This window comes from Procambarus clarkii, chromosome 4 (assembly GCF_040958095.1).
Source record: "Procambarus clarkii isolate CNS0578487 chromosome 4, FALCON_Pclarkii_2.0, whole genome shotgun sequence".
NCBI classification, from domain to species: domain Eukaryota; kingdom Metazoa; phylum Arthropoda; class Malacostraca; order Decapoda; family Cambaridae; genus Procambarus; species Procambarus clarkii.
Window position 1 is genome coordinate 39,188,429 of NC_091153.1, and position 16,864 is coordinate 39,205,292.

The 16,864-nt window shown below is 46.8% G+C and overlaps 1 protein-coding gene across 1 annotated transcript in view; it reads right to left on the reverse strand.

Annotated features, from left to right (window-relative positions):
* The window catches only part of kz (putative ATP-dependent RNA helicase kurz), a 222,505-nt gene that overhangs the window by 112,067 nt on the left and 93,574 nt on the right, over window positions 1–16,864 (reverse strand). The window contains exons 5-7 of the mRNA XM_045732921.2: window positions 8,830–9,019; window positions 6,605–6,823; window positions 154–289 (exon numbers count right to left, since the gene is read on the reverse strand). Coding sequence (XP_045588877.2) covers window positions 154–289; window positions 6,605–6,823; window positions 8,830–9,019 — 545 coding nt within the window. The remainder of the gene's footprint in view (window positions 1–153; window positions 290–6,604; window positions 6,824–8,829; window positions 9,020–16,864) is intronic.

Sequence of the window (16,864 nt, forward strand, 5' to 3'; positions counted from 1 at the left end):
CAATGGTCTGGCATGTGAACATTGTCCTGGGTGGACCCTGGTACTAACTGGTTGATCATCTAAGGGGTGTTTGCTCAAGAAAGCTAAACCATTTGTCATCACTGTAAAAAAAAAAAAAAGGTTACAAGAATTCTGCCTGTCCTTCATCTATACCTGTTAAAAAGACCAGTATCCCTCCCTCAGGAAGCTGTCGATGAATCTTGCAAGTCTTCTTGTACGCTTCTGCCACATAATCCTCAGGCGTCTGCTTATTATAATGGATGGTAACATCAAACATTCTTGCATCAACCTGAAATAATGATGCAAAACTAATCAAATTTAAACAATTCCATATGTGCCTTTATATTTCTACATACAGTACTGTACTCTTATAAATTTTATATGACTTTCACAATACACTAAATATTTGGTCACAAGAGTACTGTGCATAAAAACCAGCGTTGAATGTAATTGCATAGGCTTTCCCGGAGCTATCCAGGCTGATATGGATATATTAGACTTTAGCATCAGTCAGTGTGAATGGAAGTCTTAGGCCTACTGGGGACCACGAGCCAGAACCTGGCCCCCTTAGAGAGGCATGAGGAGCAATAGCCTATAGAAACCCCCATGTGGTTGGAAGCATTTTATGTCTGCCATCGACTGGGTCAGGCACCCAAAAAAGTAAGCGCCCCAAAACAAATCCCTATTCTGGTTAAAATATTGCTACCGAAAGTCGAACAAGTGGACATAACTCCCCAAATGAAAACTAGCAAAGTAGCATGATGTCGTTACACTGCTTGTTTGCATCCTGCTTGCAACCTCACCCCTCCCAGTGAAGGGGATGTCAAAGATCCATGTGCCTGCGATCAACCCTACAGTTCTAAAGCTGGATGTCAAAACATGTGAAAAACCACCGACCGGAGGGAAGGAGGATTGCCGGGGAGCCTTCGGATCTCACTCAGAAAATGGCGTTTCATTACATTCAACTCTGGTTTTCTGGGGGGAGCCCCTTCAGCTCCCTTAACCAGAGCTACCTAACCAAAGACAAAAACAACAGGAACTTACCCAAGAGGCAGTCGGCAGTTGCGCCTCAATATGAAGTCGAGACAACTAGCTGCAACCACCGACCCAAAGCAACACAGGCCTAATGGGGCCCAGGAACACTGACCAGGTAGAGTGCAGCTAGGACCCTGTTCGACCACCAAAAACCCTGTGCCCGAATGTCAGCCCAAGACAGGATATCAAAGACAGCAGCAAGCACAGCAAACTTATGAACATCGTAGGCACAGGGGAATAGACAGCAAGCTGGTCAGACCAAATAACTGTGCGGACGACTCAGAAGACCCGAACTCTGGAACAGGGAAGAAGGGAAACTGGATGAATCCAAAGCGCGTCCCCGGACACAGAAGCCTTGGCACAAAAATAACGCCGGAGAGCCACAACCAAACACAACATATGATGCACCCCCGGCCGAACCAACTACACATCAACAACCCAAGGACCCCTCCGGAAGGCAGCAATCTCATTCTTTACCAGAAAAGAAGGAGACGGCTGCAAACGAACAAACCTACTACCAGGACCAAAGGAGCAGAAACCCCTGCACCAGGAGGAGAGCATGAAGCGCCCTGACCCGACCCCCCAGAGGCCAATGCCAACAGGAAAAAAGCCTTAAGAGAAACAATCCTGAACTGAAGGGGCTGAGGAGGAGCAAACTGAGGAGAGGAGCAAAGAAAGCACCCTGTCCAAAGACCAGGACGGCTCAGGTGGGGCATGAGCAGGCCGGAGGTGAAACAGAGCACGAGACTTGCACGCACGAGGGGCAGGTCCCCAATCTGCACAGTAAAATAACAACATGCTGGAGTGAACGATATGGAAGAAAATGCAGAATAGAACCAGTGAAGAGCAGGGGTACCATAGGCACAATAAGAAAGAACTGTACAAACATCAGAGGTCCACAGTTGTTCAACACCCTTCCAGCGAGCATAAGAAATATAGCCGGAACAACCGTTGACATCTTCAAGAGGAAACTAGATAGTTTCCTTCAAGGAGTGCCAGACCAACTGGCATAAGGTGACGGTCCTGAAACAACCATGAGAGAAATGACAACACCACCGCATCAGAAACCAAAGTAAACCTATGTAGGGACAATAAAAATATGGAAGAACCGCCAGAAAACTTCATACTACCACCGAGATGAAGCATGCAGGTGGGACACCATCAAAGAAGCAACCTGATCACCATACAAGTGGTGATAGACCCGAGGCAAAACACCCAAACGCAAAGACTCAAGAAGATTTAACCAGCTACGAAGCTGACAGGGCCGATCTCCTGAAAGAGGCGGAGTCATGGGAAGACCCCTTGGGTTCAGACACAGAGCAAACAGTGCCTCAAACCAAGGCTGGGCCAGACACAAATGGGCCAACACGACTACTCTCCCTTGGTGAGTCTCCAAGAAAGGTAGGCATTGGAGCAGCAGCAGGGCCGGGGGAGATGTACAGGAAACCCAACCTCGACCAGTCCTGCCTGAAGGCACTGACCCCGATGGCCTCACAGTCTGGAAAGGGCACCACATACAACGGGAGACACCACGACCACACCGATGCGAAAAGGTCCACCTCTGGGATCACGTATGTCTGGCAGAGCCAACTGAACGAGTCGGTGTCAATTGTCCATTCCATGGACAGGGGGAATGAACTGAGACAAGCTGTCCACTAGGATGTTGGACACCCTCCCCCCCAATCAAAGAAGTGTGAATTGCCAAGAGTGTCACACTCTGAGAACTCAGCAGACGAGTCACCCATAGCAACCAGCCTCAAAGAGCCAAGGACAGCATCAAACCCCCGCAGTTCAGTCAATGAACCACTGGGGAGCAGTCTGATTGGAGCTGGACTGTCGATCTGCGAGCAACCCGAGCCCTCCAAAGCTACCTCCACACTACCAAGAACTCAGACACGCGGACTGGCTGGGAGCCCACACCATCAGTCGTTGAGGTAGGCCAGAACCCGAACCCCTAAGAGATGCAGAGGGGCCACCACAACCCAGGTAAGACGTGTTGAACATGCAAGATGCCAGATTCAAGCTAAATGAAAGGCAACGAAAGAGTTAAGCCAGACGCCCCACAACATACCTATAACCGAAGCGGGGCAGCCACAGGGCATCTGGAAAGGCAACCAACCTAGCGTCCTGCAGCAACCTAAACCTCGCATGCAATGCTGAAGCTGTCTGCACCCAAATATCAATAGCAGTGGACTCGGTGAACTGGAGTACAAGCAAGGAACAAGCCTGGGCTAAGGGAAGCCCAGGCAAGGTACTGCTAACCGGTCATCCCAAAACTACCAAACAAACAAAATGTTGAACCCCTGTGATGTGTGCAATAATGGGGACCTTGAAACACATAAAGGTGTTTTAGTTTAATTTTATTTTGCATACAAGTCAGCCAGCCAGACAGGCTGTTTGAATGGTACCAGGTTGTCTGGCTTTAGCAATTAAGAAGTCACACCTAGAGAAGTTGATGACCACAAGTTAACCAGAGGTCAGGTTGTGTGAATTGACCTTACTTTCTGCTAAGCTGATAACTGCAGACGGTTGGTGGTGTGTCTCCCTCAAACAAGCCGCTGTTTAAGGTGTGGTAGGTAGAGAGCCTGAGGCTCTACTTAGTAGGTAGCGCTTAACTCCCAGTTCCTCCATAAATACCCAGGGAACTGCACATTCGAAATCAATCAGACACAGAGAATATTGAAGATACAGCAGGAGGGAGTAGATCGCTGGTCCCAAGGCTCCAGCCGCCAGACTGGCCTCCCAAGGCCAGAAAGGGGACTCTGCCTGTCAACTGTCAACCTTAGGCTCAGACACTTTGGTGAATTGAACTTTAAGGTGACAAATTGGTGCTTTCCAGCTTAAGGTGTTGTGTGATTTTCAGGGGCAGTCAGCCATAGTGTCCTCAATGTCTTGTGTGGTGACTCACATTGTAAAGTATATTATTGTTGTCATTTAACATCTGAAGTGATGATTTAAAAACGATATCTATATACATGAAGATCTAATGATAAATATATATTTTATTAACTTGTTGGTTTGTATTGAATATCATTCTGTTCCCTAGATCTTTGTCAGTTGAGGCTAAAGTAGAGAGCCCTCTGAGGGTACAGGTTTTAAGATTTTAATGTACAAGTAAATGATTCCAGTTGATAACAGCTAAAAGTACAGACAAGTTCCATTCCTTGTCTTGTATATGATATATGTATAACTAACTTGAATGGATGGTGGCAGCAACAACTTTCATCCTTCTACTTTCTACATTTTCTACTACTCTACTATTCTTACAAACACTCTTACTTTCTACTCTTATAATTTCCTCCTTTATCTAAGTCTCGCCTTCTCATCCTCACTTTCCTTTTTCCCTGACCATGATCCTCACACCTCCCTTCCACCTCTCTGACTCCCTCACCCCACTTTTTACCTTTCATCTTTTCCTTTTCTTTTTTCATCGATTTATCGATACGTTACAACCTATCGGAGGGCCACCCATATAATACAAGTGGTCTCACAGCCTCACCAGGCAAAGCAAAAGAAAATAAACACCTGGCTAAAGCACAACGTCTCCAGGAGGAACAGAACTGGCTGCTATGTGTATTATAAGACAGATACACAGTACTCGGTGCCCCTGCCAGTGAAGCTACTACCTCCTATCCAAGGCCAAACAGTGGTAGGAAAAAAAAACCCAGCTGACCCCAAAGGTGGGCAATCACCAAGCAGCAAAAGAACCCTGCGGAGGCAGTTCCCAGACAGTTTGTGGAAGGTAACCCCAAACTGCAAGGGCAGTACTGACAGGGCACCTAAGGAAGGGGACCCTAGGCACATGCCGCCCCAGTACTTCTGGAATTACACCTAGCTCCCACACCACCACACCGCAGCATAGCACTGCTAAAGGATTGGAGCCAGAGTCGATCAACCGCTACCCAATACAACAGCCTCAGAACTGGGGTTGGGTAACCGGCACGGGAGGTCTTGGGGCCCCCCTTCTCCCTCCCAGGGAGGGGGGGGGTTAGAGATGTACAGACAACAGCGCAGTGGCTGTGGTGACGTCATGCTTATTTGCTAGTTTTCTGATTAGGGAGTTCTGCTTGCTCGTTTGGCTTTTGGTTTGCAATTTTTAGCCAGCTGTAGTTTGTTTTGGGATTTCTACCTATCTGGGTGCCTGACATGGTAGATGGCAGATACAGACTGCTTCCAACTACATGAGGGGTGTCTATAGGCCATTGCTCCTCATGCCTTTCTGAGGGGGGCCAGGTTCTGGCTCATGGTTCCCGGTAGGCATAGAACTCCACGGATTGACTGTTGCCACGTTCTAATATATACACATCAGCCCTGTATAGCTCCAGGAAGCTAGCTGAAGGGGCTCTCCACAGAAAAACCCGGTTACTGGCTAAGAAAGGCCGAAACAAATGGCATGTATGATAAAATTCTTATTAATCTCAATCATGTCTGCCATCCATTAGGGAAAACACCCAGAAAAATCAGCAATATAAAACAGATCACTACTGATTAGAAACGAAACTTCAGCCTCAAAATTGCCAAAAGACCTTCCTTAACAATGTAAACAATCAAAAACTCATAAAAACTAGTGCTAGCTCATTCACCCCACCTCCCACTTCCCTGGGGGGTAGGAGGGAGGCAGCCAAAGGTGAGCCAGCTGTTCCACCCTCAGTTTCGAAACACTCCCAACCCCCTCCGAGATGTGAGGGTTTCAGGGAGCCACCAGGGCTCACCCAGAAATTCTAGCTTCATTACATTCAAGAAACACAGCACAAACCTCACAAGGATGCTGGGGCTGAGCAAGAAATAGCTAATCAGATAACAGGGTGACCCCAAAACACCTGTGAGCTGGGACAGCATGGGCAAGCTTACAAACTGGGAGAGCAGAAGAGCAGCTGAACCTCAAACACGGGCATGAAAGAGACCACCAAACAAACCAACAACTGACCCATTAGACCCCGCAAGAAAACCCAATCCCAAGCAAAATCCTGCCCAAACCTCAAAACTCTCAGATGCATTGGGGCCGAAAGCAGGAGGACGAAGGACCAGAGGAAGGGTGAACTACGCCCAATAGGGAAGGAAGGCATAGAAAGAACCACGGTTGAATTAACTAACACCTCTTGAATCTGACACCAACAAAATCCGGATACCTAACACAAACCAAGGTAGCTAAGGAGCATCAAACTTGGTAGACAACCTAGACCATTGGAAGACAGAAAGCCTCAAATGTAAAGTAGTTGCTGCCTGAAAATACTGGACTAATCAGGTGGGGCAGATAGAAGAATAACATTAGAACAGGTCCCACATGACTCAGGGTAAAATGTCTCACCGACCCAGCAGGCAGCTTGGTAGTGGCAGAAGGAATGAAAGTTGTCATGTCGCATACAAGCATACAAGCCTCAAATTCACACAAAGCAAGAGCAGGTTTGGGAGAGGGAGGATATCCATGGGACCACCTTACCCACTGGTGGTCCCAATGCAAATATTTGATCTGCAAAATAGGAAAGAAATAATAAATGCTTTCAGTGGAGCATTTCAACTAATGCACATACATCAAAGAACACTTATATTTTAAGTTCACAATAAATACCTTTATAACTGGAGGCTTGGGTGGCTTAAAGAGACGAGCATTTTCAGTGAAGTCTTCAACCCTCAAGGTGGCTGACATAATTATGAGTTTTAGAGGCTTGCCCTTAGCTTGGCGTCTAATAATCATTCGAGAGAGAATGCCAATCAAAATATCTGAAAAGACGCTGCGCTCATGTGCTTCGTCAATTATTATTGCCGAGTACTTCTTCAGGGTTGGATCCTGTTTAAATTATTTAGAGAAAATATTAAAAAATACTTGTTTATACAAAAACGACTATAACGATATTTAAGCAATGGCTAATAATACACTCCTGCAACAATATATATGAAATTTTGCTATGAACACTTCTGTAATTCAAATCATCCTATGTTTAACTTTTATACCCTTGATCAATACCTATTTCATAACAAAACTTCCATGGATGAACAGTACAAATCTTTTGTATAATAATAGCTTACAGGTTTGAGGTACAGCATTTAAAGCTTAAATGTTATTACTAAAGGTGGTGGTGGCAGTGATAAGAACAATGTTATTACTAAAGGTGGTGGTGGCAGTGATAAGAACAATGTTATTACTAAAGGTGGTGGTGGCAGTGATAAGAACAATGTTATTACTAAAGGTGGTGGTGGTAGTGATAAGAACAATGTTATTACTAAAGGTGGTGGTGGCAGTGATAAGAACAATGTTATTACTAAAGGTGGTGGTGGCAGTGATAAGAACAATGTTATTACTAAAGGTGGTGGTGGCAGTGATAAGAACAATGTTATTACTAAAGGTGGTGGTGGCAGTGATAAGAACAATGTTATTACTAAAGGTGGTGGTGGCAGTGATAAGAACAATGTTATTACTAAAGGTGGTGGTGGCAGTGATAAGAACAATGTTATTACTAAAGGTGGTGGTGGCAGTGATAAGAACAATGTTATTACTAAAGGTGGTGGTGGCAGTGATAAGAACAATGTTATTACTAAAGGTGGTGGTGGCAGTGATAAGAACAATGTTATTACTAAAGGTGGTGGTGGCAGTGATAAGAACAATGTTATTACTAAAGGTGGTGGTGGCAGTGATAAGAACAATGTTATTACTAAAGGTGGTGGTGGCAGTGATAAGAACAATGTTATTACTAAAGGTGGTGGTGGCAGTGATAAGAACAATGTTATTACTAAAGGTGGTGGTGGCAGTGATAAGAACAATGTTATTACTAAAGGTGGTGGTGGCAGTGATAAGAACAATGTTATTACTAAAGGTGGTGGTGGCAGTGATAAGAACAATGTTATTACTAAAGGTGGTGGTGGCAGTGATAAGAACAATGTTATTACTAAAGGTGGTGGTGGCAGTGATAAGAACAATGTTATTACTAAAGGTGGTGGTGGCAGTGATAAGAACAATGTTATTACTAAAGGTGGTGGTGGCAGTGATAAGAACAATGTTATTACTAAAGGTGGTGGTGGCAGTGATAAGAACAATGTTATTACTAAAGGTGGTGGTGGCAGTGATAAGAACAATGTTATTACTAAAGGTGGTGGTGGCAGTGATAAGAACAATGTTATTACTAAAGGTGGTGGTGGCAGTGATAAGAACAATGGTATTACTAAAGGTGGTGGTGGCAGTGATAAGAACAATGTTATTACTAAAGGTGGTGGTGGCAGTGATAAGAACAATGTTATTACTAAAGGTGGTGGTGGCAGTGATAAGAACAATGTTATTACTAAAGGTGGTGGTGGCAGTGATAAGAACAATGTTATTACTAAAGGTGGTGGTGGCAGTGATAAGAACAATGTTATTACTAAAGGTGGTGGTGGCAGTGATAAGAACAATGTTATTACTAAAGGTGGTGGTGGCAGTGATAAGAACAATGTTATTACTAAAGGAGGTGGTGGCAGTGATAAGAACAATGTTATTACTAAAGGTGGTGGTGGCAGTGATAAGAACAATGTTATTACTAAAGGTGGTGGTGGCAGTGATAAGAACAATGTTATTACTAAAGGTGGTGGTGGCAGTGATAAGAACAATGTTATTACTAAAGGTGGTGGTGGCAGTGATAAGAACAATAATCAGTAATTGCTTCTTGAAGCCTCAATCATTACACAAGATTCATCAGGCAACACAGCACATTTGTGGGAAATGTATTAGAAAATATATAGATGAGCACACGTAGTTATTTATATATTTGGAGAAAACTATAAAAATTTATTATTTTAAGATATTTATGCAGATCTATAACTTACCAATTGGATTTCCTTCAGCAAAACACCATCTGTCATAAATTTGAGCTTCGTCTCTGGTGTTGTGTTTCCTTCAAACCGAATCTGATATGACACTTCTTTTGCCGACAGATTCATCTCCTGTGCAACTCTCCGAGACATTGAAATTGCAGCAACACGTCTTGGTTCAGTGATACCAATCATCTTGCCATCACTAAAAGACAAAAGGAAGCGAGATACAATTCGTTTTGATCATAGCTGATCAAAGGAGACATCTTAGACCTTATGCTAGGCATCATTTTTATACAAATAACAAGCGTTGAATGTAATGAAACACCATTTCCAGGGCGAGACCCCGAAGGCTTCCCAGAGCTTATCCAGGCTGATATGGATACCTGCTTGATGGGGTTCTGGGAGTTCTTCTACTCCCCAAGCCCGGCCAGAGGCCAGGCTCGACTTGTGAGAGTTTGGTCCACCAGGCTGTTGCTTGGAGCGGCCCGCAGGGCCACATACCCACCACATCCCGGCTGATCCGGAACTTCTCTTAGAAAACAGTCCAGTTTTCTCTTGAAGATGTCCACGGTTGTTCCGGCAATATTTCTTATAGTCGCTGGGAGGATGTTGAACAACCGCGGACCTCTGACATTTATACAGTGCTCTCTGATTGTGCCTATGGCACCTCTGCTCTTCACTGGTTCAATCTTGCATTTTCTTCCATATCGTTCACTCCAGTACGTTGTTATTTTACTGTGTAGATTTGGGACTTGGCCCTCCAGTATTTTCCATGTGTATATTATTATATATCAAGGATATATCAGACCTTGGAATCAGTCAGGGTGAATGGAGTTCTTAGGCCAACCGGGGACCACGAGCCAGAACTGGGCCCCCCTCTCAGAGAGGCACGAGGAGCAATGGCCTATAGAATTGCATATGAGATTTAGAGCATTCTATGTCTGCCATCGACTGGGTCAGGAACCCAGAAGGGTAAGCATCCCAAAACAAATCACTATTCTGGATGAAACTACTGTACTACTGAAAGTCAAATGAGTGGACATAACTCCCCAAAGACAAACGAGCATGACATCATCACATGCCGCACCCCCGTCTGCGCAGCTCCCCTCTTCCCGGGAGGGAAAAGGGAAAGCCCCAGGCACCTCATGCCAGCTACCCACACTCCAGTTCTGAGGCTGGATGTCAAAAACATGTGAAAAACTGATGACCGGAGGGAGGGAGGGAGGGTTGCCGGGTAGCCTCCGGGTCTCACCCAGAAAATGGCGTTTCATTACATTCAACGCTGGTTTATTGGGGGGAGCCCCTTCGGCTCCCTAGAGCTACTTACCAAAAGACGAAAAACAAGAGGACTTACCCAGAAGACGGTCAACACTCACCCCTCAACGAGTAGTCGATACAACAGGCTGCAACCGCCGACCCAAAGTGACACAGACTCGACTAGGCCCAGGAACAGTGACCAAGTAGCGTGCAGCCAGGACATTTCTGGTGGGGAGAGCGAGTGTCTCATAAAAACAGTGAGTGTCACCCTAAGACAAGGGGACAGAGAAACCCTCAAACTCCCACAAGGCGAGATGGGACCCAGGGGGGGACACATCCCTCGGACCCCTTGTGCCTCCGTGGGGTTTCCCAGGGCCCCTAGACTGGTATCACTAAGGGTAAGCCAAGGCAGGGTACTCTGAACCGGCGCCCAAGTCTACCAATCAAACTTTTAAAAGCTAAACACTCAGGGCAGTTAATCACCGAGCAGCAAAAAGACCAACAGAGGTTGATTCCAAGGTGACTTGTGGAAGATGGCCCCAAGCTCCAAGGACGGTACTTACAGGGGACTTGGGGAAGGTAACCCTAAGCATGCAGCCTGAGAACCTGTGAATTTACTCCCAGCTCATGCACCCCCCTGAAGATAGCACTGGACACAAGGCACAGCACAGCAAACAAAATCAGGAGCTGGAGTCACACGACCAAGCCTCAAACGCATCAGCCGTGAACTGAGGTGTGGGTAGCTGGCATGCGGGGTCTGGGGCTCCCCCTTCCCCCCTCCCGGGGAGGAGATGAGCTGTGCAGACAGCGGCGCGCCATGTGGTGACATCATGCTCGTTTGTCTTTGGGGAATTCTGTCCACTCGTTTGACTTTCAATAGTAGTTTTAACCAGAACAGGGCATTGTTTTGGGATGCTTATCTTTTTGGGTGCCTGACCCAGTCAATGGCAGACATAGAATGCTCCAAATCACATGTGCCATTCTATAGGCCATTGCTCCTCGTGCCTCTCTGAGGGGGCCAGGTTCTGACTCATGGTCCCCAGTAGGCCTAAGACTTCCATTCACACTGACTGATGCCAAAGTCTAATATATCCATATCAGCCTGGATAAGCTCCGAGAAACCGAGGGGGGCTCCCCCAGAAAGGGTCAATAAAGCAGGGTACTTCCGAACCTCATGCGTACGAGGGTAGACCACAGGCTGGCTAGCTTTGATGACACCGTGGACATCCTGAGTCACACGACCCTTGGAACAGGGAACCAGGGAACCAGATCAACCCATAAAACTTCCACCAAAACCATACTGGTGGCTCGCAGGTATCGACACAAAGCTGCCACCGGACACAACGCATGTGTCCGGCCGAACTAACAAAGCTTCCACAACTAAGCAACCACTCTGGCAGCCCGCCGTCTCATTCTTTGCTAGAAAAGGAATAGGCTGCAAATGATAAAAAACGACCACCAGGACCAAAAGAACAAACAATTAATTATCGACTTTATAATGGTCCAGGATGGACCAAAACGTCATCGTATCTTCATCTGGTGTGTGGTTTGGTCATCAACAGAACAAAATCCCCAGTATTGGAGCAAAGCAGGAAGCTCACCACTCAACAACCAGCAGCCCTGGAAAGCAAAAACAATGCTTTCCAAAATCAATCCTGGACGAAAGGGGTCACCATAAAATGAGCAGGAAAGAGAAAAAAGCATAACTCAGTCCGAAGACCAGGCAAGACCAGACACCATGCAAGAAGCACCTGAAACCAAGGCTTGGTCAGCCAACGTGCCAGAAGAATCACTCTTCCACTGTAAGACTCCAGATGCATCAGTGCCCGGAGCAACAGTCATGCCGGTGGAAAGAGGAAAATGCATCCATTGTATCTCGCCGTGTACAGTCGAAGGACGTCCACTATGAGGTCCTTGCAGTCGGGGAATGGCGCCACATAAAGAGGAAAATGCCAAGACCACACTGCTGCGAAGAAGTCGATGTTCGGGCACCCAAACGTCCAGAAAAGCCAGAGGAAAGTAGTAGTGTCGACGGTCCATTCCATGGAAAGAGGAAGGAAGCAAGACAGACTGTTGGCCAAGATGCTGGATATAGCCTGAACATGAACGGTGTGGAGATGTAAACCCCAAGAACTCAGCAGATGAGCTACCAAAAGCGACCAGCCCCACAGAGCCATGGACCGAACAGACCCCCTGCGGTTATGACAATGAACCATGGGGAAACAATCCGAGTGGAGCTGGATCAATGAGCCTGGAGGAACCCGAACTCTCCACCAGGCCTACTACATGATCGTAAACTCCTGCAAGGTGCTGTGAGCCCGACGAAGAGAACGCCAACAACCCTGGCCAGCCTGGTCACAAAACACCAACTGACAGCCGAGGTATCCGTGAACACATCAAGTGAGGGAGGAGGAAGGTGCCATGGCACCGAACCCCGAAAAACCCAAAGTCGAAGCTGGTGACACGGCAACCGGTGCAGGGACACTGGGGTCCGAACCCAGTGATCGCGAGAGCAACTAAAGGGGTTACCCCGAAGGAACCACAACAGCCTCTGAAGCCAAACCTTGTCCAAAGGGTAAACCAGAAGGGCAAAGTTTTGACTCCCACACAACTGCTCGAGCATCCATTGAGTAACCCTGGTCCTCCTCAACAGCAGCAGAAGACGGGACTGCAGCCGAAGCAAGGCCACATGAAGCGAAAGCAACGCCAACCAAGAATCCCAAGTCAGTCTTAACCAGGTCCGAACCTGGGACAGAACCGACTGGGACTTCCTCCAGTTGACCAGGAACCTGAACCTGGCAAGCTGGGAAAGAACCAGATCGCTGGCTAGCAGACAAGCAGATCGACTGGAGAGCAAACCAGCCAGTCATCGAGGTAGGCCAATACCCTCAGTCGTAACAAAGAAAGATAGGCCACTTCGACCCAAGTCAATTGCATAAAAATGCGTGGTACCAGATTCAGTACGAACGGGAGAGCCCGAAAGTGGTAAGCCTGTCTCCCCACTACAAAACCTAACCAATACCTGAACCCTGGATCAATTTGGACATGCTAATAGGCATTCCTGACGTCCAAGTAAATCATCCAAGCAACCTGCCCAGGAACAAGACAGACCTGGGATAACATAATCATGCGAAAAGAGGAGCAAGGAATCAACCGATTCAGACAGGACACATCTATTATGTACCTGAGATCCGTACAATCATGTTTCGGGACCAGAAAAAGATGACACTCTCACTGAAGAGATGAAGTCTTTTTGACCACAGCTAGACACACCCACTCCAAGATGACTCACCGGAGGGAAAGAGAAGACGCCTGCCCCAACAGACCCGAACCCCCCCCTCCCCGAAGGAGGAGAGACTGCCCAACGCCACCACAGGCCATGCGATACAACCTGAAATGCCCACATATCGTCGAACCAAGCATAAGAAAATAGAGCTAGTCCCCCACACAGCAACATCAAAGGGGCGACCCGCAAAAGGGTCAAAGGCAATTTTGAGAATCAGCCTGCCGAACAGAGAAAGCAGGGCACCTCCCAGTCAAAGAAGCTTCTTGAGGTTATCTTGAGATGATTTCGGGGCTTTTTTTTAGTGTCCCCACGGCCCGGTCCTCGACCAGGCCTCCACCCCCAGGAAGCAGCCTGTGACAGCTGACTAACACCCAGGTACCTATTTTACTGCTAGGTAATAGGGGCATAGGGTGAAAGAAACTCTGCCCATTGTTTCTCGCCGGCGCCTGGGATCGAACCCAGGACCACAGGATCACAAATCCAGCATGCTGTCCGCTCGGCCGACCGGCTCCCCGGTCGGCTCATCCCCCCAGCTGGAGGGGATGCCTCAGCCCCAGCCCCACATAGGACCCACCTCGACCAACAGCAGGCAAAACCCTGGCTCTACCTCTCTGGGAGGACCGACAAAACTGCCCTCCCGGACACACACCAAGTCAGAGACTGGACGAAAATCTTACCAAAGCCGAAGACAAAAACAGAGTCCTCAGGAAAAAGCTATGTAGCATTATGTAGCAGAAACACAATGATATTAAAAACTTATTACAGAAATACTGGTAATATAGAATGCTATTATCAAATGGAACCGAGTTGGGGCAGAGTTTGCAAAGTGATGTACTGTACAACGAGTGTTAGGCTAAGCGTTTCACTTGTTCATCTCTCAGTGGTAAAGGTTCACATTTTATGTTTGGCAGACAAGTCGACCCCTGGATTTTGAGATATTTTCTAAGGCTTCAAATGTTAACTTATATGCCAGCACATACGGTACATTAGTACCAGAATTGAGAGGCCTCAGCTATGAGGATAGGTTGAGAGAACTCACCCTCACAACCTAAGAGGAGAGAAGAAACAGAGGGAATATGATAACTACTTACAAGATCTTGAGGGGGGGGGGGGGGGGGGGGGGAAGATGAAGGACAAGGGGACATTGATGGAAGCTGGACATGTAATTGAGTCGAAGAAATATAAGGACATCCTCATTCCCTGTATAAATGGTCAATAAGTGAAATGCACTGAAGAAAGAAGGTGCTTAAGTAAATTATATCCATAACTTTCAAAAAAAAAGAAATGATGAAAACATTAATGATGAGAGGTATTTAGCACACCAGGTATAAAAGTCTAGAAATGGGAGCATAAAGAGCTGGGTATCACTCTCCTGTGGTCCCTGATAAGCAAGCACATGAAGCAATCACTCAGTCTCAAAAAACACAAAAAAAGCTCCCAATGGACAAAATCCAAAGGATGGCCAGCACTTATTTAGAAATTAGGACCCATAGGCTGGCAACTCCAGGAGTTGGCTACACACGTGGGCATCAGTGGCAGCACTGAGCTTTGCTGAATGGGGAACTGGCAGTGCTATGGGGAATGGGGAACTGTTGTAGCTAGCCACTGCCACCTGGCAGTGGCTAGCTACAACTAGTGGTTTAGACCTAACTGCTAGGTAAATGTTTTGTGGAGTCATTTGCCACTTACTTTCTTGTCTGTCTTTGTGATCCCTGCAGTTGTTTGTTTTGCTTCACTTACTTTCTGGATGTTCCCTTGGTGAGGGAATGATAATCCAATAAGAAGAAAGAAATCCAGAAATAATCCCCTTCTCCGTTTGCCTCTGTGAGGGGGGGGGGGGAGCCTGGTCTCCAGTAGACCATTAAGAATTCCCAAGACTGATGTGACTTGTGTGTGGAGCTACCTAAGTGAGCTAGCTGCAGGGAACCACCATTCAGCCCTTCCAGAAATCTAGCATTAAATGTAATGAAATGCCTTTCTTTCTCATTTTTTCACTGTATTATTTCTGAAAGCAATTTGCATTCTGGAGGCTTTCTACACTGAAATGGCCTAAATTTTGCGGGGTTCTGTGTACACAATTTTTTTGCTGGGAGACTTTCACTATTATCTTCCACATACAGGTATGGAAAGATGAGGGAAGCTAAAGGTGAAGGGACGACGATGTTTCGGTCCGTCCTGGACCATTCTCAAGTCCATACATCGACTTGAGAATAGTCCAGGACAGACCGAAACGTCGTCGTCCCTTCACCTTCTAGTGTGTGGTCTGGTCAACATACTTTAGTCACATTATTGTGACTCATCGCCTGCATGGGGGAAGCTAATGAGGGGTTATCAATACAGAAAACAACATCCATCTCGGGAGACAGTAAGTGGTAGATACTGGGCACAAGGCAAGATTATGAGTAGTTTGCACTGTTATATTGTGGAAAAGCAAGGAAGCAGCAAGGAAGTGGTTTGGTTATTTTTTACAGTTTGAGCTTTGCAAAGCACTCATTCAATCCATAAATTTCACTATGAGTAATCAAGTTTTTGTGATCCTCTTTCAGCTATTTTTGCAGGTGTGGTATTCATGATACCACCGCTCTATTACCTCTACAAGGGTTCAGGATTTTGTTCCATTTTTGGAAGGCAATGAAATGATTATACCAACCAGAAACATGCAAACCCAGGCAAGCCAATAAATTTATCATGGTCAATGCATAGAAAATACTGTAGACACTCGATTATCCGGGAATCGACCATCCGGAAAATGCCCTTATCCCGCCAAAATCGTGACCAGATAAAGTTATCTCAATATTCAGCCAAAATGTCCATGGGAGACGGAAAAAAGCCAGTTTGGCCGGATAAAAAATTGGAGCTGGTTAACTTGCTGCTGATGTTACACTATCCGGACAGTCAGCCGAACAATCAGTGACTTGTCAAAATACAAAAGCCAGGCGGCGGGCCATACAGAATTAATCCTGTACAGCTGTATCTCACTGCGCATGATGGAGGGGGTAGGGTGAGTGGGTGGAGTCGGGAGAGAGGGGGAGCGTTGGGAGGTGGTCAGGGAGGAAGGGAGTTGGTCAGAGGGAGGGAGGGAGGGAGGGAGTTGGTCAGGGAGGACGGGAGTTGGTCAGGAAGAAAGGGAGTTGGTCAGGGAGGAATGGAGTTGGTCAGGGAGGGAGTTGGTCAGGATGAAAGGGAGTTGGTCAGGAAGAAAGGGAGTTGGTCAGGGAGGAAGTTGGTCAGGGAGTTGGTCAGGGAGGAAGGGAGTTGGTCAGGAAGAAAGGGAGTTGGTCAGAAGAAAAGGAGTTGGTCAGGAAGAAAGGGAGTTGGTCAAGAAGAAAATGAGTTGGTCAGGAAGAAAGGGAGTTGGTCAGGGAGAAAGGGAGTTGGTCAGGAGGGGAGTTGGTCAGGAGGGGAGTTGGTCAGGAAGGGAGTTGGTCAGGAAGGGAGGGAGTTGGACAGGGAGGGAGGGAGTTGGTCAGGGAGGGAGGGAGTTGGTCAGGGAGGGAGGGAGTT